General features: G+C 49.3%; 1 protein-coding gene across 1 annotated transcript; it reads right to left on the bottom strand.

The window, feature by feature from the left end:
* Nucleotides 1-22,906, bottom strand: LOC8050445 (solute carrier family 28 member 3-like). Its single transcript, XM_040205791.1, has 12 exons — nucleotides 22,776-22,906; nucleotides 18,138-18,346; nucleotides 15,304-15,537; nucleotides 14,356-14,497; nucleotides 6,331-6,543; nucleotides 4,686-4,847; nucleotides 4,126-4,251; nucleotides 3,127-3,245; nucleotides 1,769-1,937; nucleotides 1,557-1,709; nucleotides 1,309-1,489; nucleotides 1-159 (listed from the first exon to the last, which is right to left on the bottom strand). Exons 1-12 carry the CDS (start codon nucleotides 22,794-22,796, stop codon nucleotides 95-97), a joined length of 1,794 nt encoding a protein of 597 aa, XP_040061725.1. The 5' UTR covers nucleotides 22,797-22,906; the 3' UTR covers nucleotides 1-94.
* Nucleotides 22,907-23,109: the final 203 nt, after the last annotated feature.

The following is a 23,109-nucleotide window of genomic DNA, read 5'->3' as shown; positions in this document are numbered from 1 at the left end:
GAGGACTTCGATAGCCTTTATTCGCTCACCAGGAACAAACGGGGGCCTGAGAACAAAAAGGGGGAGACACACAAGGGGACGCGCGGCTCCTGTTTCATATGAAGTCGAAGCTGTTGAATCTCGTCGGCACTTCGTAGGCAGACGTGTCCGTTAGAGCACCTGCACCAGGGGAGAACGAATACGCTGGAGGACACACTCGAAACATACCTACAGGGGGCGCACTGGCACTCATCGAAATGGCGGTCACCCGCATGATTCGGGCGTAGAACAAGACGTTGAAAAGGGCTCCGCGACGATATTATGGCTCCCTTTCTGAGGTTTCCAACTCTCTCGGGGCTCGGGCAACCGAGGGGACGGAGGTGCAAACTATTAGGACATTATATTTTCATCGGAAAAAGTAGGAACACCTCGCCCCGTGGTCGCGACATTTGACGTTGAAAGCGTGCAATCCGTACATGGAGGGTGATACGTCAGAGCCGTCAAAATGCAATTTAAAGTCGAACAAAACGTGTGATTGGGCCAACATCCGAATTCTTTAAGAAAGTTATTGAGTACGGGCACTTCAGATCATCGTACGGCTCGACTGCTGTGAGCGACGCCTCGATCGCCGTGGTTGACGACGCCGGAAGACAGGTGCTTAGCTAGTGCAAAGGAACGAGCCTACAATGGCTGGCTTCTTTTTTTTTTTCTTTAATTAAACTCGCATCACTTTTACAATTGACCTCTGTAACACGTTACAGAAAATGCACTTTTTGTGGGTTTTTTTGTAATTTTAATTTGCCTAAAAACTTTAAAGCAAACTTTTTTAAAAGATATTAGAACAGGTTATTGCATTACATTAAGTTAGTTTATGCGTGATATTCAAACCCGTCGGAAATTTATTTTACATGGGCCCTATGCGTTCGTGACGCGCTATTAATTATTTTTAAGGTATACGAGCGATAGGAAAGCATCCCATTATATTTTACGTGAGTAAGATGTAGGCAAGAATATTCATAGTAAAATGCGATGAACCCCGAACTGAGGAACGCGATAATCAAAGCGCGGTACCATCACTGAAAGCTGCTACCGGTCGAGTGTCTGAATTCTCAGGCGGTGTCGTTTTGCTCTGTCGCGGACGGTTTTTCAGGTTCCTGGAGGACGGCGAACCATTTTCTTAGATTTCAAATAAATCTTCACATTACTGGCCGTAATTATTTTAAGCGACGGCTGGAGATCTTTAGATAGTGAATCTGTGAGATCCGAGGGTACACGGAGGGTACTCCAAGCGAAGCCTCAGGCCGAGGCAGTCTCGTAGCCCCTACTTACCGGTCACGCAGGCGGTCATGAAGCAGGCGACAGAACCCGCGACGAGCGCCCGCGGAGCCACCTGTGCGCAGTCCCCGAGCCGGGAGGGCGCCAGGGCCGCGTAGGCGCCCAGCTGCACACCCACGGCGCCCAGGTTCGAGAAGCCGCACAGCGCGTACGAGCTCACCAGGTCGGCACGCAACTGAGAGGACGGACAGACTTCCTTCCTACTCCCTTTCTCGGAGCGCATGGAGAGCGTTTGTGCTCACCGGGAGCTGTCCCTCGAGGGCTTCGAGGCGCGCGTGGGCCACAAGCTCGTTGTGCGTGGCGCGGACCCCGAGCAGGGTGGCCACGCGCACGCACTCGCCCACGTCCACGCCCATGGCCAGGGTGAGCGGGATGAACAGGCGGCCCGCCAGCCACTGCAATAAGCGCGGAGAGTCGACAGCGGTCAAAGCGACCGCTCCCCCCGTCAACGCACGTTCAGACCCAGGAAGCTCCAGCCGAGCAGCGTGCCAAGGTAGACGAGTGCACTGTCCAGTAGGGCCATGCCCGCCACCAGGGCCATCAGGCAGGCGAGCATGTTGGCCGCCAGCAGGACCATGGAGGACATGCCGTGGGCCATGGCTTCCAGCACGTTCCGGTCGGGGCTGCGACGGGACGACGCGCTTCCAGAGAACGCCTCTCGGCTGGACGCGCAACCAACGAGCTCGGACACTATACGCCTATACTCCCCCACCATCTTCAAAACTCTTTGCGAGAGCCTTCTTTTTTTTTTTTAATTTCAGTTCTTCTTCGAGCTAGTAAGTTGGACCGGGGAACGCTAAGTCGCACCGAAACGCCTATAACGAATGTATCCACGCATCGGGCACTCATAGGAAGTCTACTCAATTGGACTCTTCACTTTGCGTCATATCCGCTTACTCGAGAAAGAACGAAGAATATTTAAATAAACGATCAGTACGCGATCCTATCGCCGGAAGTTGTTTTAGTCTCCATCCATTTCGCACAACCAAGTTGCAGTTTTTTCTTTTCTTTTTTTTTTTTATTGTACAAGGAATGCTGCCTTAACAAAAAAGCTTTTCAACGAAAAAAAAAATGGGTGGCTGCATGAACTGAGCAACTCGGGCCAGAGGGGGTTGGTCAATTGGATCTAATCATTCAGATCTTTGGCTGATCCCCTCATTGGGTAAGTACAAATGATCCACAGTACGGTCACTGCGGCATCTGCGACACGTCGTGGCGAAGTCGAACCCTTTTGTTCGGGAAACCTTGACGTCAGCGCACAGTTTTTTGCAGCGGCGAGGACCCGAAACACACTTGTTCTCTCGGGAGAAGTGTGTCTCGGCGTCTCGCCGCAGCGGAGCGCCAGTCGCGTGGTTTTCCTCTCATCCGTTGTTTGCCGCTCCACCTTTTCCATTTCGGCAGCCGCTTCTCGTGGCGATCTGCCAGGCTTTGTCAGTATATAGGAGGCTATGATACTACAAAAACTCTAAGTATAAACGGGGTTAGTTGTTAACGTTGTGGCTTAGCTCAGTAGTAATGCCCCTGCTTCGCACCTAGTGGACCGAGGTTCAATTCCCGCGGGCGGCGCGTGATCGTTTTCCAGGATTGGGCAACATCAACGACGGACTCCCTAAATCTCCAACTGCAATATCAACAACTACTACTAAAAGATCAAGAACGTCAACAACAACTACTACAACTACAACGTCAACTGCGTCATTTCCAGGAATGGCAAGAGTCCACGAGAGCTCTCGCTGTGCAACATACTTCTGACAGACGAATGACAACTGTGGGCCTCTCCGAGTATTCCGAAAAGGAGAGCGGGACACCAACCTGTGGAGGGGGTCGTCCTTCTCGTCCGACTCCTCCGTCTCCGGGTAGAAGAGCTTGGCGAAGCCCATGGCGGCCGGGGCGGACATGAGCGAGGCGGCTAGCAGGTACTCGGGCTTCAGCTGGCGTCGGAGAGGCATCATGCGGGGACCCTCGGCAACTCCATGAGAAGGACGCAACGCGCTTCCGAAACGGGCTTTGAGCTCCCGAGCTATACAAACACTGGGCTGCGCTCTAATCGGCAACGACATTCCGATCGAACCCCCGTCCACTCCATGTCCTATAATCGTCCCTTCGAAGTTCCTTGGATTTTGAGAACCTACTGACGTCGCTCTACTTGTGTTAGCGCCTGTTATGACCCGCGTGAGCGAGGGTAATATGGATCGAGTTAGATTCCACAGCCGACGTAATGCAGTTCAACGCTGCTGTGTGGACGATGTCTTTAGGCCACCTACCGGCGGCCAGCACCGGACCAGTGTTGCGCCACCCTTGGGACGAGACAAATTCCAGTCGACGTCCGCGTTCCGTAACAGGAAACCGGAGCCAGCCATATCTAACGGACACGCGGACCTGTCTAGACCTTCTATGCGTTGCCGACTATCTGCAGGTGGCGACTATACCAGGCTTTTTCGACGTCCTTCATCATGGCGCCATGGATTTTGTGAATATCTGAAGAGTTCTTTCTGGACCATACAAGCTGCTCCGTGCGCTAATAAAGCGAGCCTCTTTCCAGATGTGCTGCGAAAAGAATCTGTTTACGTCCGGACTATGCACACGGCGCGGACTGTATAATATCTAAATTTTTATTATTTAAATTTTTCTTTTGGGAACCGGGCCTGGCCTATAAAGTAAAAACTACGGTTTTCATGTTAAAAGTATTGCCTTTTGATGGACAGTAGATAATTCTTTTAACACAAAAGCCACGGACTCTAGAGAAGTGCAGTCTCGTAAGCCCTTGTAAAGGTTGTAAATATAAGGCAGTGTTTGTTTTCCGGTACCTACCCCGAACTGGATAAAGATGGCGAGAAGGCTTCCCGATACCGTGGCAAATCCCGTCGCCATGATGCAGTGGATTTCAGACTTTGTCAGGCGCAACATGTACGGCTTGATCAGCATGCAAGCGTCCGCCTGCAAAGAGTTAGTCGTGCCATCTGTTGCCGGAACAAGTGGATGAGGGCGCCGGGGCCTGGTAACAGCCAAAGGCCATCGGTCCTTCCAACGGCTGCCAGTCATTGTCAAGTCCCTCCATTCAAACGATGATAATTGATGGCGCTTAGAATATCGACACCCGATTCTTTCGTGAGCGCCGTCAGTTTGTTTAGTGCAGAGTAGGCGCGTCTTTCCTATAGCTTTAGATGGCAAATAGGCAAGATTGTTTTGCTCTGCCGCGGTCTGTGCCATTGTAGCATTGCGTAGGTCGAACTAAACCCTGCCGACGAACGGCGTCGGGACAGACGGGCGCTCCCAGTGGGAGCCGTAAGAGCTTCCGTGCACGGCTCAACAACGTACCGTTCTTCGTAACCTGTTTGGACGTCTGCAAAGGCGTCCGCGCGAGAACGCACCTGGCCGAGGAGGAGGTTGCTGGCGGCGCAGAAGGACTCGCAGCCCGTGGTGCCTATGGTGGCCGCCATGAGCCAGCCCAGCTTGCCGATCACGCCCTGCAGAACCTGGTAGTGGCGCAACACTGACACGAGCATGCCGAAGAAGATCAGCGTGGACAGCACCTGCACGGTTTGGAACCACACGGCACTGTCGTCGGTTCGCCAGTGGACTCGTCCGCCAGGGCTGAGACGAGTGACTTCGCCTATCAGACATCGAGCGGAGTCAAAGCAGTTCCACAGCCTGCCAATGAGAAGTTGGCACTCTTCGATTAAACTGCCGAGGCCATTCACGGAATAGAGAAACGAACCTGGCGTTCCTTTGACGAGCTAAACTGCACCACACCGGAAAGCGTTTCGCTCGGGGGCATTCGAGGCACAATAGTGGGATGCAGCGAAGGTTACGCAGTTACTTGTCCAAGTAATCGTTCGAATGGAAATCGACTGGAAGACGAGACGTCATCTTCGAAGGTTTTACTCGCAAATTTAACTTGGACCGCCGAAATTTATCAAAAAGTACAAATACCTAAAACGATCAGCTGCCCGTTTTCAGTGCAATATCTGAGGAAGTTTTAAGGTAAGATTACTTCAAAATGAACGACAAGGTTTCTAACAGTTTTTTATGAAAAGCATAAGGTTATTTTCAAGATATATATTTTCAGGTTTTAAGTTGGTGTGTTTTTTGTCCTTATATCTTTAAATTGGAATGTTGCAAATTCCTTCGGGTGTTTCTGGGGCTCCCTTCCCGTTAAGAATGAAAAAGAGAACCGGGGAATCGGTTCTCTTAAGAACTTTGCCATCAGTGGTTGAACAAACCTGGAAGCGCCGTTCTTAGTGAGCGTTTCGAGTCCGCCTATGGTGACAGAGAGAGGCAGGGAGGATTGTCTCGCCTCCAACGTCTCGTGCAACTCGCGCACGCGCAGCCGAGGCGTAAGCATAGCCTCCTTTATACTCACGAAGCCTGGCAGATCGCCACGAGAGGCGGCCGCCGAAATTGAAAAGCTGCTGAGCGGCAGACAACAAATGAGAGAAGAGCCACGTGACTGGCGCCCGCTGCGGCGAGACGCCGAAACACACTTCTCCCGAGTGATGGAATGTCCGCTCGTGCTCCTCGCGTTCCTAGCGCTACCGCTTCTTTTCTAGTCGGCTTTGAAAATCATGTGTCAGGTCCTCGCCACTGCAAAAGCTGTGCGCTGACGTCCAGGTTCCCCAAGAAATGCCCTGTGCTACCAGATCCTCGCGCTCCAAATCTGCGACCGGGCACTCTATGGCTCCATCGTCGAACTGCCAGGTTTGTGAGTATAGAGGAGGCTATGACGTAAGGCACGCAACGCGCGCTAGACCTTCCAAGACACGTCCTGTCGTTTACACTCTGCCAGGGACGAATAGAAACTGGGGAACACCGAGCTCGAACTATAGAATGAATAGCGGGTACCGCCCTTGGAACGCGTTGGAACAGTGAGTAGAGGCAGCTGGGCTTCGCGTCCCACACCGAGCTCGATGTCGCAAGGTGGCGACACGAAGACTGACGGTGTCATGCGTCAGCGTGTTTGCTGCTCGGGGATCCAGAAACGACGACGACATCAGCCTCGTCTTCTCTTGCACGTACCGAGAAGACGGTGGGGGCCGCATTTTCGGTGGGCGCTCCTCCGGACACGAGGGGGCCGAAGGCGAAGCTGCTGCCGGCATTGGCGAAGGCGACGAGGGCGCTCAGCTTGGCCCCCAGGCAGGCCATGGCTTGCCTGCCCCAGCCCCAGCGCACCAGGGCCAAGCCGAGCAGGAACTGCGCCACCACGCCCCAGAACACGGGGCTCCACCGGACCTGCGAGACGTCGACGCCGCACGCCCGACAGACGCTTCTCTTTCTTGCATCTTATATCGTATCCTTAAAGGGGCCCTCCGGAGCGTTCTGCGATGGTCTATTTATGGCGGTAACTCAATCTGCAGGCCCTAAGAATCTTAAAAATCATAAAATTACGGTCATGCGCGGCGGATTTCCCTACTAAAATTGCTATCAAAGTCCCCGGCACGCCCCCCTTTCTGAGATGCCCCCGGAAAACGGGAGGGGCATCTCTTTACGCGTCAGCCAATAGCAAGCGAAGGATCCCGGCGTCACTGCGCGTCACCGACGCCGCTGACCGCCGACCCGCGGAGAAATCTCTCGAACACGCGCGGACCGTCGTCAAGGAACCCGGACTTTGTGCTCGGCAGTCGTCGTTCGCTGCACCGCACCGTCGCGCTGCTACTGCAATACGCAGTCGCATCCCACAGATGGCAAGAAAAAGTTTGACTCGTTGACGTGGAAGGATCGCAAAGCTGGCTTCGGAGTCGGGATCCACGGGAAGAAGGAACATGTGTCCCGCAAACGCACGCCTGCAGACGCCTCGGGAAGCAGACGAGCCGACGCGCCGACGCATCACCCCCTAGCAACAAGCTTGCGGGGAGAAAACATAGTTCGCTGGTTTCGGAGCGATAATTGCGGACTGTGTTTCCCGCACCACAATCAGTTTACGTTTTTCTCAAACTCTAATTTACAAAAAACTTAAAAAGTGTTGCAAAAATAACTTTCGCACTCACCGCGGGACGCAGCATTTCCATTGGTCAAGTTTTAGCGATGGGCAGGGAATGGGGGATTGTCTTCCAAGAAAAAATAGTCCCGATATATTTCTTCTGCCATCTGCTTAATAAACGGTTTTGTAATCTAAAACTTTGTATACATATTAACTTGCACCTACTACGCAACATAACAATATAAACAGACGATCGCAGAAAGCTCCAGAGGGCCCCTTTAAGGAAGCCAAAAACCAAAGAAAAAGCCATCACGCACAACATAAACCCAAGATGCTGCACTTGAACCATCATCGCCACTGTTCTTTCATCGGTTTCATTGCATCATCATTAGACGCGGCGCAGTAGGCTTCGTGGCAAGGGCGACTTACCTTTTTGAGCGGCTCTTCAGATGTCCCGTGCGGGATGGCATCGTTATCCTAGGCATTACTTGTTTACGCATTCCTTTACCCGACGCTATCAACTCTTTCCTGACCGCGGCCATGGGCCATCGATCAGCGGTGATCGATGATTTGCAAGCGCTGTCAAGAAATTCAATTGAGTGCGGGGAATTTTATTCCACAATATCGTGGATAGCCGGAAAACGTTAATTTCGGTTTCAAGGTAGGTTTAAGCTATCACAAGGTGGTGGGCTGTCAAAAATACTCCTGGGAACGGTAGTTGCTCTTGTCTAAGGTGGCCAACTGCTTGCATCGGTCTTCGAAACAAAGATGGCATTATTTACATAATTCAACTGTATTGTGGAATATTTCTTAGACCTCAAGACCTCTGGGGACACTTTTAATTATGTTATAGGCGTCGCTTAACAGAAGGTTTTTATCGGTAAGCATCGCTATAATTTCCAAGGCCGTTATGAGCCTGCGTGCACGTTTTACCTCCTCCACAAGGCGCACAATTTTTTTTTTTTTTTTTTTTAATACGAGGCAAATGCAATTAAGGCTGTGGCAAGCCCAAGGTAGAACACAAAGAAAGCTTTCTGCTGAGAATGTGAGGTGTGCACGTATATCTGTGCTTCACCAATATAAACATTCCTTCGTTGAAAAGCAGACGTGTTACGGAGGCCAACTCTCCAAAGAACCAAAAATAGACAATACACCCATGATTTCACAGCCGTTCATATTTATTGCTTTGGTGAAACTGTTGTTGATGTATGTCGGTACAAACATCGAGTTAGAGAACACTAACTTTCAGAAATAAGAGCCGTGGGTGTGGGGCACATTTTCTATATTCGGATTTTTTTTTATTTGTCCCTTAATTTGACATGGCTATAGAAGTTTCGGCGTTTATACGACTTCCGCACATATATATTGCATTTTTAAGAAATAAAATTGTAAACTATATTACCGACAATATCAACCTCTTTTTCCTTTAAAAGAACAACTAACTGGCGACATTTTAATTGTCATTTTGTTCCATAAGCAAGTTAGTTAGGAAAATAAAATCGCGGATACTTTGAAAAGTGCTACTTTTCTCGTGTTCAGGAAAGGGTGAAAGTAATTTAGATAAGCAACTCGTAATGGACGGATTTCACTAACCGTTCGCCGCGTAACGAACCTTTGACTTCAACGGAGGCTAGTGCACGCGCAAAGTGTTAGCGTCACACACGGTCTCCCGCTCAGACTCGCGGGTTCTTCTACTGCCAGATCATTAAATGTCAGCTGATGGAATACACACTAAACATTGTAACAACCATAATCGTGTAAAAAGGGTGTAAGAAGGGTGTAAGTTAGGCAAAACACCCTTTTACGCGATTTCTGAATATCGGTGGGTGTAAAAAGGGTGTGCTCACGTTTTACACCCTTTACACACCGTCTTTACGCCCCACTTGCAGCGATGGTGTCTGAAATCGTGTAAAAAGGGTGTATGGGCGAATTTTACGCCCTTCATCCACACGGTGTGAAAGGGGCGTAATGGCGATGCTGTCAAATACACCCATGATTTCACAGCCGTTCATATTTATTGCTTTGGTGAAACTGTTGTTGATGTACGGCGGTACAAACATCGAGTATAGTTCATCGCCACATGGAGTCGCGTATGTTTTGCAACTTTTATTGAACTCTTCGTCCGTCACGAGCCGAAAATTACGTTTTGCGCGTGCATCAGTTTTATCGGTTCAACCTTGACTAAAAAAAAAAAAATCATCTCCGCTCGCAAAAAAATGATCGAAAACGTGTAAATATACAACCCAGGCAGCACACAGCATTGCGATGTTATGGAATTAAATCAGAAAGATTGTGTCGATATTATTTTGGTCTGTAGACCGATCTCACCACGCGTTCTGCGCATCCGTGAAGCCGTCATAACTTTAGTCCACAGGAGGCAGGCGGCTGTGCCCGCCACAGCTCGTGCCATAGCCTCGTCTATACTGACAAAGCCTGGCAGAAGGCCACGAGAAGCGGCCGCCGAAATGGAAAAGGTGCATGGAGTGGCAGACAACGGATGAGAGTCACGTGACTGGCGCCCCGCTGCGGCGAGACGCCGAAACACACTTCTCCAGTACGAACAAGTGTGTTTCGGGTCCTCGCCGCAGCAAAAGCTGTGTGCTGACGTCCAGGTTTTCCTAAAGCTCCTTCATGTTTCAAAAGTAGCGCAAGGTGCGTCGGTGCACGAGGCACGTGCAAATTGCAGTCTTTGGGAAGATCATGGCGCCGCAGCGCAGCAGTGAGCTAGATTTCAGACGCCATACTCTTCCCAGAAGTGGTGCGCGCCACTTTTCCCAGGATAGAGGGGCTTTAGGTTCCCCGAGAAATGCCTCTTTGATGCTCTGTGCTACCAAATCCTCGAGCTCCAAATCTACGACCCGGCAGTCTATGGCTCCGTCATCGAACTGCGAGGCTTTGTGAGTGTAGAGGAGGCTATGCTCGTGTCTTCTCGTGCTCTGCACACGCAAAGCTCCAGCAAGGTTGTCGCACGTGCAGAAATACGAAAGTTCCCTCGATGCATTACGGCAGTGGTGGCGTAGCCAAACTGGCTGCTGAGATCGCTCTTTTCCCCCTCGTAACATACCCTCGTTAAAATGAATTTTCCACTTCTTCATTCTTAAGGCCGGTTCTCACATGCAGCGAAGCGCTGATGTAGCGCTCCTCACGTGCCGTCAGCTACTTATCGTCAGCCATGAGCAACAGTTTTGACGGTGGGATACAAAGCTGGTGAACGCTCCCGTCAGCACGCGCTTAGCGCGAGGTAAGCGCTATGCTGGTAGCGCTCCGCTGCATGTGGGAACAGGCCTTTAAAGGGGCGATGCAACAATTATTGTACTTTGCGCAAATGCCGCTTAGAACGAATCCCTGACGTTAATTACCAATGAAACACCCGTTCGTTTTTCACCCCACGCAACAGAAGTCCCCCCCCCCCCAAAAAAAAAAAGAGCAACGTTTACCCAACACTGTAGTTCACCTCCTCAACTCGCAGCCAGAACAAGCGGCCACGTGATATGGAGCCGATTATATGCCGCCAAGGTTGATCATAGCCACGCGCTGGGGTTGGCAAAGCACAGGACACGCGCCGAGTTCCAGACATTGTTATGGCTCGGCTACTGTCGCCGTCGCAGCGATTGGACACGGGTCACTACCCGAATGCTTCTCGAGCTAGTAATTATCACGAGCCCAAATCGAGTGCCCACGCAATGCTCGGGTCCAATCTATGAACCGCATTCAAATATCGTCATTGGGCTGTACTGCGATCCCCACGTTACGTCACCAAATTTTGCAAAGGAAAGATTGAATGAAAATGATCGCTTTTGTCCCTGAAACTATACCGCAACAAAGGAGTTTCTTGGACAGTGGCGTTGCGTGCGAGTATCCTTGAGTCCCACTAGTGCCTGTAAGCTCGTGTAAAGTAAAAAAACATTCCTATTTCATATCGTTGCACCGCTCCTTTAACTTTAATACCCAACTCAAAAGTGACATGTCGCGTGGTCCTGAGTTGGTTACGCACCGGTGCGATGACTCCAAGCTTCAACCGTGCTTTTTAAGCACACCGTAGAACTTGTCATGCGTAAGTAATGATAGGTGCCATCACGGCACTCGTTGGCCACGAACCCGAATGCAATTGCTCGTCGACAGATTGAGTACGTCCGGGTGTGTCCTCTATCTTTTGTCTAGTCTGTTTACGCTGTACGTTTTAATCATCATGCTTTACCAACACGCCCAAGCTTCCGTTTTTGAGCAGTGCTCGCGTTTAATGCCGAGCTGGTGTCGGCTGACGTGCGTTGGGTATCGCGGATGTATCACGGTGAAAATGCGGAGTTTTCAAAGGAAAGGCAAATACGAAATAGACCATATGCAAAAGAGAAGTGCCATCTGGTGTACCCTACCCATAATCAATTATCAAATTTCCTCCGTATTGGAGGACTCTCGTACCGATAGTTCCGACCGAGAAAAAATGGTCCCGACAATAGGGGAGCCGTAGAACTAAATTATGATCACCTGCATGCTGCAAGTCCAGTACGAGCACTTCACAGACGTCTCCGATAAAGACTGTTCACTGGCCTGGGGGGCTATGTTACACGTTTTGGACTCCCAGGAGACTATGACGGAGGAAGTGACGTCAACAACGCTCTTTGAATGTTGATTGGTCGAGTCGCTGATGACGCGTTGCGTGGTGCTGCTAAGATACGTTCATTCATACCTACGTCACTTCCTTCTACCTAGTCTCCTTGGAATCCAAAACGTGCAACATAGCCCCCCTGGATGGCCCAGTTCTCTGCCTCAGTGACGAGTGTTGCGACCTCGTTGCAGACAATTGCTTTTCCAGAATTTCGCGGCCGTCTTTCTTTTCTTGTTTGTACCGAAACTAAACAGCAACTCGTTGAGCGCTCAAACCAATTGTCCATATTTTAGGAAAACCGAGTTATATGCAGATGCGCCTCGTCCAAAGCTGGAAGATATAAAAAACAAATGGCGGCTCCTAATGGAAAGATGATGATAGCTGGCAATAATTTTGCACATGGTATATAAATGTTCGTACCGAAAGGCATGCTTTTAACATTCTGCCCTCTTTTTTGGCTCACTAAACAATATGCAATTAGCAAAATCTCAATCTAAAATTGTTCATGCCGGCCCAAAATTTATTTTCCAAGAAGACCCGACGCGACATCTCTTCATCGCATTTCAAGGCGATCCCGGCTCTGAGTGAAGCCCCGCTGCACAGCTCGGATTGGGTTTGGGCCGAAGACGCGCTGCCGAAACCCGAGCGGCGCCTCGTGCATTTAAAGGGATGCTGAACCATACAATTCAGTGTCTACAATAAGTGGCGCACTATCTTTCCATGAGTCAGCAGCCGCCGGTGTGCGCGAGCACACGCAACGAGATTGACGTCATCATATCCCCCATTCAATCTAAGCTTGAATGGGGGATATAATGATGTCAACTTTCTTTTTACTTCGTTCTTGTTACAATTTTGCTTTGCCCCCTTTGTCCAGTCTTATAGCTGACTCCCTCAGTGAAGGGTCCAGTGCAAACTAAGTTTCCAGGCGCTTTCTTGTTTGTGATTGATCTGTCATTTTTGGTGCCGTCGATGGTTTGTTGGTTTGACCCCGTTGTTAGAGGTCCGATGTCGTAAGGTGATGTGAAGAAGGGTTCCCTTTCCTTCTTTTTTTTTTCAGGCTCTGTCCGCAATAGAGGTCTAGCTGTGCTTGAGACGTTCTGCTCTCTTCCTTGTCACCTGCAATACCTCAGTCTCGAGTTTTTCACAAAAATGTTTGAAATGTTTGGTCCAGCCACGGCCGGACTGGAAGCGCGCGCTCTCTTTCTCTTCTTAAGGCCTTTGCAATCGCCCGGCATTCAATTGTATTTTTTCTCCGTATGTAGTTCACTTGCTTGCCGCCAAGGGCGCAACCACCTCACCCCACTTCACACCACTCGGAGAGGCCCTTTGAGCTGCTTTGCACTGGTGTTGGAGCTTCGTAAGTTGTTGTTTTGGCAAAGGTTCCTCAGAATACTTCTGATTAACCATGCAAAGACGGTCACGGACAGAAACGAAAAATCGGCTGGATATGTGCACAGGCCCTCGAGGAAGCACTTTAGGCTGTAATATGCACTGTGCGAAAATTGTACAGACTACCACACCCTCGTCTAGAGCAGCTGACCGACTTTATGTGCGGCCTATGAAATGATGATGCAGACCACGGCAATAGATAGATTGGGCCAGCTCACATTTCACGAGGGTACACATTACTTATCATTTAAAGTTTCTTCAAATAGAAGGGGCCCGTCTCCCCTTGAGTTGCAACAGAAGACCTGGAAGGTAAAGACGAGTACAGTTTTTCCGCAATTGCATTCGCTGTCTCGGCTTATTAATTTTCACCCCTGAATCTCTCGGAGATGTGCGTCAAATAATAACCGTTTTGGGCTCATCAGAAGCGCATTAGGTAGTGGCTGAGGGTCTAAAACGCAATGATCAGACGTCAAAGGCTATAAAAATCTCCGCCGCAAGTTGCGACAGCGCTGAGATACACTGTCAGACGCGCTCTGCGCAAACGGCACAGGGTAGCCCAGGGGTGAGGTGACAGCACCCCCCGCGGATTGCGGCGGGAGGTGGCGATTGCCAAAGTTGCAAAGGCCGTAAGAAGAGAAAGAGAGCGCGCGCTTCCAGTCCGGCCGTGGTTCAGCATTCCTTTGAAGGGATGCTGAACCGAAATTTGGCTTTCGCAAAATCAGGCCGCAGAAGCGTTGAACGGGACTCTACGAACTCCAAAACATCACTCATACATCGATATCTCAAACGGACGGCAGTACTTTAGGAAAAGAAGGGCGCGATCAGGCGAGGTCTTTGATGTCATTGTCCTTCGGGAGAATTCGAGACTGAGTGGAAGCGGCCTCGGTTCGGTTCACCAGCTCGACGGGACGTAGCAAGGAGGAGAGGGAATGGGAATCGTGACGTGCCTTGTATCGTAAGCCTCGTCGACCGTGTTCGGTCGCGCACTTCTTTTCCAAAAATACGGCGATCCGTTAGAGACTTCGCTGCGCGAGTGAAGTTTTGGGGTTTTGCAGCGTCCGGCCTATCCGTCCAGCCTTGTTCAGTGAGCTCGAAATTTCAGTTCAGTATTTAAGGTCCCGCCACTGACCTTGCTCCGGTGAGCGGAGAAGATGTAGCCAAAGCCCAGCATCATGACGATGCCGAATACGGACGCCAGTCTGGCGGCGTGCAGCCGGGAGTCGACGGCCACGAACGCCAGGATAGAGGCCAGGATGAGCGTCCAGCTCACCCTGCGGGCAACGGCCAACGTGCGGGCCACTTTCGAGCAAGCCTTCTGTAAACTTCCTCATGCATGGTGACTCCTTGGCGTGCTCCTTGCGACATCTGCCATCTACCGACTGACGAGAAGGTCGTACAGAGTCCCCCTTCGGATCAGTCAGCGCGTTTGTTCGTCAGAACGAGAAACTTCGCGGATCGCCGCACCTCGCGGCTGGCACAGCTCGACCCGACGATTAACGACGGCGGAGTTGCGTGACAACTAGTCGAACGAGTAGACAGGCAGACTAGTTGTCGTCATAATCAGCACTCTCGGAGCTGCATACCAACGTTTCGAGGTCAACCTCTTTTATCTCTACCGGCTCGAGGCGGCACAACTGGAACCCAAACTTTCGCGACTCCCAGGCACCGCGACTGTTCGCGCATTCTTTTTATCCCTCAGGAACTTAACGCGTCATCGTCGCTCCGTCTCCTGGGCGCTTGAACAACCAGCATATGTGACGTCACGGCACCATGAACCACTGAAAGTAGATCGGCAGCATGGGCACCAAGAGTAGACTCGCTCAGCAGCACCACCTTAGATGTTCCATAAATATGTCACTATTTTATAGTACGTGGACGTCGTCCGTGCTTCCTCCCAACTTTCTCGTCAGAGTGACGAGAAAGTGGTTACTTGGGAGTTTGAGTGTTCCTTTTGAAGCTCAGCAACTTGTTACGAGAGAGTAACAGTTACTTCTCTTCTTTTCTTGCAGGTGAGTGCCGGGAGAGATACTCGCCTTGGTGAGCAAACGGCCTGCGTTGTCACGCACTCGCCGCTCACCTGGAGAAGCGTTTGGTGGCGGTGATTGGCGCCAGTCTCCTGTTCACGTGCTTCACCAGCTCGGCCAACTTCCTCCGCGGCGTTCGGGTGACGGCGCACGCGATCGCCGCGTCCAGCAGCCCCAGGAAGACGAGCAGCAAGCCCGAGCCGCTGCACCAGGGCTCCCGGGGGTCACGGCCGGAGGTGGCCAGGGACACCGCCACGGCTGCGTGCGCCGCCACCAGTAGCAGCAGCCTGGACAAGCACGACGCCCCGCTGCTTCGAGTGGCGTCCGAGTCCTCGCCACGGGGCCGAGACATCGGGGGCCTTATCGTTTCGTGGAAACAGATATCGTGGAATCGCGTTTCGTGGACACACGTTTCATGGACACGCGTTTCATCAACGCTGTGGCGTTTTGTGGACGCATGCTGCGAAGTTCTGTTGACAACGCACTTTCTTTTTACTAAGTGAGTTATCAAATCTTGAAGCCGCTAATTCATTGAGTCATGTTTACCCAAGCATTTCCCTTCCGCTCCTCTCCCTTCGCCCGTACACAAGACAAGAGCAAAACGTTTGCTGCGAAAACAGCCGGGCTGTATTCGATCAAACGTAGCAAAGTCTGTCATCGGCGCGAACGCAGGAAGCCTTTCGATGACACGAAACGTCGATAAAAGGTATTATTTCAACGAAACGATCTGTCGATGAAACGTCGTTCGACAAACAGAGTGCGAGCCAGACAGCAGTGTGTGCAAAACGTAGCAGTCTGTCATTGACACGAACGCGGGAAGCCTTTCGATGACACGAACTGTCGATGAAACGTCCCAAGTCGACGAAACGATCTGTCGATGAAACGTCGTTCAACGAACAGATTGCGAGCAAGACACCAATGTGCAAAACGCTGCACAGACAGGTCTGGACACCTCGAGTGTCGGTTAGAACCAAAAATAACTGGAATCCATGTTGCTCCGTCACTTGGGTGTCACTCAGTTAGTCGAACGACGTTTTAGCGAACGACGAACTTTCATCGAATGAAACTTTAGCGAATAGTCAGCCGCCGCGAAGCGGCGTTGACGGGTGAGCAAAGTTGGTTAACATTTTTGGCCGCCGCAAACTGCCGCCGCGAAGCGGTGGGTTAACCCGCGCTTCCGTTATTTACTAAAATTTCGATTCGCTCATACGGCGCTGTTCGCTAAAATGTCATTGGCCCATGATATGGCCGCGCGCAAGGCCGAGCAAGCAGCGCCCGGTCACGGAATTCTAGAAGATTCGCGTTTATTCTAACTCAGGGCGTAACTTCTATATTTTCGCGCTAGTTCTTGCTTTCGAAAGTGCCTAAGTGCCTGCTCATTCTCACCCCGAACGCTGGATGCTCGAACCTTCTGGGCCGAATTTTCGCGATGCCGACGCACACAGGATAAGGAGCCGCCCGTGATCTTGTCGAGTCAGTCCCGCTCTCGCTTCACGTTACGCCGCCAAATCGCCGCCCGCTTTTCTGCTGTCTCGACGCTCGTTTTTTTTTTTATATTGTTTAACGCAAGTTGGTCGATTAAAGCTTCTTTTCAGTTCATCATTTATCGTCTCTTCGCCTTACTCCGTGACAATATGGACCCCAGTCGCTTGGTCCTAGCAATGACGTCGAAGCAAAAATTCAGGGCTAGTCACTTTGAGGTGCCACGGTTGTTCTAGGACGAGAGGGCACGCGGCCCTTCTCGAGTATAATAAAAGATATAAAAAAAACGATTACGCATTTTTTCCGCCAATTTGTTGGGAGATGTCGAATCGTGCTTGATTCTAGCATGTTTAGATGAGGGGAAATATTAGTATCACTCTACGACGCTGTTCAGTTGGGAGGGACAACTGTTATGTTCATTTTTAACAGAGTCCCCTGGGTGGAGAAACATGAACGAAGACAACGAGTTTCCAGAAAACACATGGCACGTTAGAAAAACCTTTAGAGCGTTTCTTTTTTTTTTTTGGCCTATCGTTAGCCACGACTACGAACCCTGGGGCGAAAAATAAACTTCGTGTTGCGTTGTACTGTACCGTAAATATACTAGAAATATTAGATAGAAATTAGAACACACCGCAGACGGCCTTCGATTGCTACAAGTCAGCGCGCATATCATGTGCATCTCTTCTGGCTGTCCTTATAATTTGTGCGTTATAAATGTCTGTCTGCCCATCGGACTCTTTAGTAAGGTTGGCCTAATCGTGAACAATAAGGTGTCAAAAGTATAAATAAAATATGCGCCAATTTCTTTTCCGTTTTTTCTTTCTTTCTTTTTTGACTACACAGTGTAATTTAGAAACGCTTTCGGCTACTTTCAGTGGATCCGAATCGTTCCGTGGAAACACGTTTGGGGGACAACTTTAAATGGACACACGTTTTATGAAGACACGTTTCGTCGACTGTGGCGTTTCGTGGCCACTCGTTTCATGGATACATGCTCCTGCGACGTTTCGTCGACAACGTATTCCTTTTTACTAGGTGCGTAATCAAGTGCAAAAGCCGCTGAAGGCTAGCGCGGGATCCATCTATGCGTGTTTACCAAAACCTCGTTCACCCCCCCCCCCCCCTTTCCATTTCTCCTCCGCTCTCTTCTGCAGAAACGGCAAAACGGAACAAACAAAACAAAAATGTTGCGAAAAGAGCAGGGCTCTGTTCAACCAAACGACACAAGATGTGTCGATGAAACGAACGCGAGAAGCCCTCCGATGAAACGAACTCTCGATGAAGCGTTGCATTTCGAAGAAAACGATCTGTTGATGAAACATCGTTCGACGAACTGAGTGCCAGCGGTTTTCAGCTTGGCTCTGCTATGAGACTGTCTGTCCTCTGTCCCGGTGCGTTGTACCTGAGCGCGCAGGGCGCGTGTGTCAGCAGCCACGTCCAGGGAAAGGCCCGCTTTCGCACTGCCACGGGCGACTCCGGAGGTGGGGGCGGCGGCGGCGGCGGTGGCGGCGCCGACAGCTCCGTGCCGGGCACGCGCGACAGGATGAAGGACATCACGCTCCGCGTCTCCTCGATCGAGCTGCCAGACGCCAGGCTCTCCTCCGACGAACGCTGCAACGCACGACTCTTTTCACGGACCAATCGGAGGGACTCTACTACTTCAAGTAGGTTTAGGAAACTTGTACTTTACTTGAAGTACATTCTCTGAGTATGTACTTGTAACCATTCTGATGTTAGCCTGAGACTGAGGCAGGAAAAGAGGAAGTTTCAAAGTAGAAGAAAAAGGAACAGTCGAGGATACGTCTCTAACACAGCTAAAGACAAGTTTATTCGGTCACCCTCTTATATACACTCCACAATCTTCACCACAGAACCTTCGCGACCTTTGGAGGTCGCGAAGGTTCTGTGGTGAAGATTGTGGAGTGTATATAAGAGGGTGACCGAATAAACTTGTCTTTAGCTGTGTTAGAGACGTATCCTCGACTGTTCCTTTTTCTTCTACTTTGAAACTTCCTCTTTTCCTGCCTCAGTCTCAGGCTAACATCAGAATGGTTAATTTCCACCAGCTCGCCTGCGCACTCACTACAATATGTACTTGTACTTTACTTAAAGTATTTTTTTCTGGTACTTTCCGAGGAAAGTACGATTCCCGACTCCAAAGTACATTTCCCAAATTTGGATTTGTTATGTTTGTATCACGAAATGATGCTTTGTTAACTCCGAAGAAATACTGGGAGGGATATTCCGTCCTCACCAGAAAGGTGAGCAGACGACGCATCACTCCGTTTGTTCTGCAGGGGCGGCTTTCCAGTAGCTTTTTGAACTCTCGCTACTTTTTGGTCGGTCAGCGCAAGCGAGGAGGTTTAAAATATTAGGACAGCAAAATTGATCATAATCTAGCACCTGAAACTGTGGTGCGGAACAATTAAACTTTCAAGTCGGAGAAAAAGACAACAGAGGAGAACGTCACAATGTTTTGAGACATTCTCTTTTGTCTTTTCCTTCGACTTGAATGTTCCTTAATTTTTTTCGCACCCAATCTCAGGTGTCATATTATGAATAATTATCACCACCTCGCTCCACACTCACTGTTTTTTTTTTGTTTTTTTTTTGTTTTTTTGTTTTCATTAAAGAGAAGACACTACTCTATGAGAGGATTGCTTGCAGAAGCTATGGGGCAGACGTCATGCACTTTCCTAGTACATTAAACCCCCTTGGGTGCAACAATCCAGTGCAAGCGGCACCAAATTCAGAAGAGGAACTTCTGAATTTGGCTCCATACCTGAAAACAACTACTCTGTGTCCAAATGGCTTTATCAAATATTCGCCGCTGTTTTTGAAAATAGGTCATGCACCCCTGATTACCCCTGAGCAATGCGCACCAGTTTAAAAAAATCACTGTATAGGGGAATTAAGGTACATCATGAAAGCTTGTGTTAAAATACTTGTGCTTTACTTTCAAAGTACATTGTATTTCTAGTACTTTACTTCAAGTACATTGCACCCAGTGTACTTACTACATTACTTAAAGTACTTTATGTCTTATTTACTCTGTACTTCCCTTGAAGTATTTTTTAGATGTACTTTACCCAACACTGTGAGAGTGTAACTAGGCTTTTTGCTCTGGAACTAGACAAAGTTCAGAGTAAACGAAAAGGGAAGCAAGGACATACACCAAAAAGCTGGTGGGACAAAGAAGTGAAGCAAGCGATACAAAAACGTCAGAAAACCTCTAGAGAACACAGGCATTCAAGCGTAGTGGGGAGAAAATGGGACACTTTTATAACATGTCGCCGAGAGGCATCCAGTTTGAATAATGCGAAAGTTCAGAGAAAGGGTGAGGAATGCATGAGTAATGTAAGCAAGAAAGATAGAAACGCAGCCAAGAAGTTTTGGGGAACACTTGACCTCACTCGGTGAAACGACGCAAGCTAAACAGAGGTTCTTACTCTCGCATCAGGGAGATCAATTAGAGGGAGATGATGCGATACAATATATAGGAGCAGTGATGGAGGAGAAATTTCGGGAACGGGTACATGTGGAAGATAGGGGAACCGAAGGAAGTAGCAGTCCAGCTTGTGACATCGCGGATTTCGGACAAAACGAATGGGAAAAGGCGGAAGGTAGAGTCCCTATTGGCACGTCGGCAGGCACAGATGAGATCACAATCAAGCTGGTGAAGAATTTGGGTCCTAAATCTAAGGCAAAACTAAGGGAGGTAGTGAGCACTATGATAACAAAAGGAAATATTCCAGATGAATGGAGGCTTAGTAGGATGAGTATGATATATAAGGGAAAGGGAGATAAGTCTGATATTAGGAATTATCGTCCCATAACCGTGACCCCAGTTATTTACAGGTTGGTAATGCAGATTATAAAGAACAGACTGGAGGGAATGGGTAGATTGCGAGGGCATACTGGGCGAGTTACAGAACGGGTTTCGGAAACAAAGAAGGTTGGAGGACAATATATTTTCTCAAACACAGTGTATAGAAATAGCGCAAAAAGAAAACAGACAGACAGACAGACAGCTCTGGCTGGCATTTCTGGATATCAAGGGTGCCTATGACAATGTGAACCAAAGGAACCTGTGGGATATAGTGGAGAGCTTAAACCTAGATGAAGGACTAACAGCAATATTAAGCAACATTTACAAAGATAATAAGGTGATTATAACAAGGAAAGGCACCGGGGAAAATAGAGATAAGACGAGGCCTTAGGCAGGGGTGCCCGTTACCACCTTTGCTGTTTATGTTGTATCTGAGAGGATTGGAGGATAGACTAGAGAAAGAGTGGGCTTGGATTCGACCTTACGTACAGTAAGCTAGGCCAAAAAATTCAGCAATCCTTACCGGGATTGATGTATGCGGATGATACCGTACTAATGGCTAATAACACGATAGATTTGCAGAAATTAATGAGCATCTGTGGTAGGGAAGGAGAGGAATTAGGTTTAGAATTCAGTAGTGAAAAGTCAGCCGTCATGATTTTTAACAATGATGAAGTTGAGAGGCTGAAGATACAGAATATTACAATTGAGAGAGCTAGTAAATACAAGTATCTAGGAGTATGGATATGTGATGGTGCAGAATATCTCAGTGAGCATGAAAAGTATATAATAGGTAAGGGCAACAGAAATGCAGCTGTAATGAAAAATAGAGCACTTTGGAATTACAACAGGTATGAGGCGGTGAGAGAGATTTGGACAGGGGTCATGGTGCCTGGCTTGACTTTTGGAAACGCAGTGCTATGCATGAAATCCGAGGTGCATGCCAGACTAGAAATAAAACAGCGCGCGGTAAGTAGGCTGGCTTTGGGGGCTCATTGCAAAACGCCAAACCAGGGAGTACAAGGAGACATGGGATGGGCGTCATTTGAGGGCGTGGAAGCTGTGAGCAAGAGAAAATTTGAGGATCGGTTGGATGGGGAGCAATGGGCACGAAAGGTTTTCAGCTATATATACATGAGGAGTATAGACACAAAGTGGAGACAGCGCACTAGGAAATTAAGAGGAAAGTTCTTAGGCTACAGTGGAGTTACGGAACAGCAGGTCTCAGTTAAGAAGAAAGTTAAGGCCACAGAAAGGGATCAGTGGCTAGACAGAATGGTATTTTATTATTAACTAGGTATTTTATTAGTAAAACTAGGTATTTTATTATTAACAGATGGCAAGGGGTTTTATAGCCTCACTTTATTTTCAGTGCGGAGTGAATATAGTGTTCACATTTAAATATTTTAAGCTTAAATGGTAAAACAAAATGGCTAGGTGGCGTAAGCTACCGCCCGATCCGAAGGGCTCAGCCAGATTCATCTATCTATCCATCCATCCTCTCATCCGTTGTGTGCCACACTACCTTTTCACTTTCGGCGGTCGCGTCTCGTCGCGATCTGCCAGGCTTTGTCACTATCACGGTGGAAGAAACATGAAAGAAACATGGAAGAAATGTGTTTCCTCCACTGTGGCCAGGGGGGCTATGTTGCGCTTTTTGCACTCCCAGGAGACTAGGGAGAGGAAAGTGACGTCAACAACGCAGCAGATGCAGATTGGATGTTGATTTTGTTTTCTTCTGTCAACATCTAATCTGATTTGCTCTAGTCGTTGACGTCACTTCCCTCTTCCAAGTCTCCTGGGAGTACAAAAAGCGCAACATAGCACCCCAGTATAGAGGAGGGCTACGGTGGTATTCACTGGCGGCCATATAGCTGAGCTCGCTGCTGCTGAGCGCGTGCTGACGGCAAGCTTACACGCTTCCAACCGTTGTTCCAACACGAACATTCCACACCATCAAGATTTTATTCTTTGGCAGACCATAAATAAAAACTCATCCCGAGCATGCGCTCTGGGCAGTCACCTCAAACATGGCGTCCAGTGGATACCACCTTGCTCTGAGAACCCCGGCGATCCAGTCGCTCCCAGCGGTGCGTAACCAGAATAGAGCGGCACATGTGCACTGCCAAGTGAGTGGATCGCCCTGTTCAAGGCACGCTGTAGCTCTTCTTCGCCGAATGTGAAGAGCCGCGAAAAAGGCCAGAAAGTTACCTTGCCCTTGATGCGAGACATGGCGACGTGTCTTCTTCCTTTTCTCCTGTTGGCGATAGCCCGATGACTATCTCACAAACGTCCGCAGTGCTGACGCGAGCGGTGCGCGTTTCTTTGTAACACAATGAAAACAACCCGAATATTTTCTCAACTCAAAAGGGGTTCACCCGGTCGTCACTTTGTGGGCAAATCTCGCTGCACAAACCTGAGCTTCAGGAATGCAGGAGAGTATTCATTCTTTTGGAAATTAGTTATGAAGACGTAATAATAATCGTACGGCCCTTGAATTTATTTAATTTGTTTCGAGAGCGCTGGAGATTTCTGATCATATCCA

The sequence above is a fragment of the Ixodes scapularis genome, unplaced genomic scaffold (genome assembly GCF_016920785.2).
Source record: "Ixodes scapularis isolate PalLabHiFi unplaced genomic scaffold, ASM1692078v2 PGA_scaffold5__190_contigs__length_132052651, whole genome shotgun sequence".
NCBI lineage: Eukaryota > Metazoa > Arthropoda > Arachnida > Ixodida > Ixodidae > Ixodes > Ixodes scapularis.
The sequence above is the reverse complement of the archived record's forward strand: the minus strand, read 5'-3'. Positions and strand labels throughout refer to the sequence as shown.

What these genes read in the sequence shown, in the direction of transcription:
- LOC8050445 (XM_040205791.1), bottom strand. Translation starts at nt 22,796, where the DNA reads ATGTCTCGCATCAAGGGCAAG. An exon ending in GCAACCTCCTCCTCGGCCAG is followed by an intron (nt 4,252 to 4,685) that starts GTGCGTTCTCGC and finishes AACTCTTTGCAG; the next exon opens with GCGGACGCTTGCATGCTGAT. An exon ending in AAGGACGACCCCCTCCACAG is followed by an intron (nt 1,938 to 3,126) that starts GTTGGTGTCCCG and finishes GTCCCGTCGCAG; the next exon opens with CCCCGACCGGAACGTGCTGG.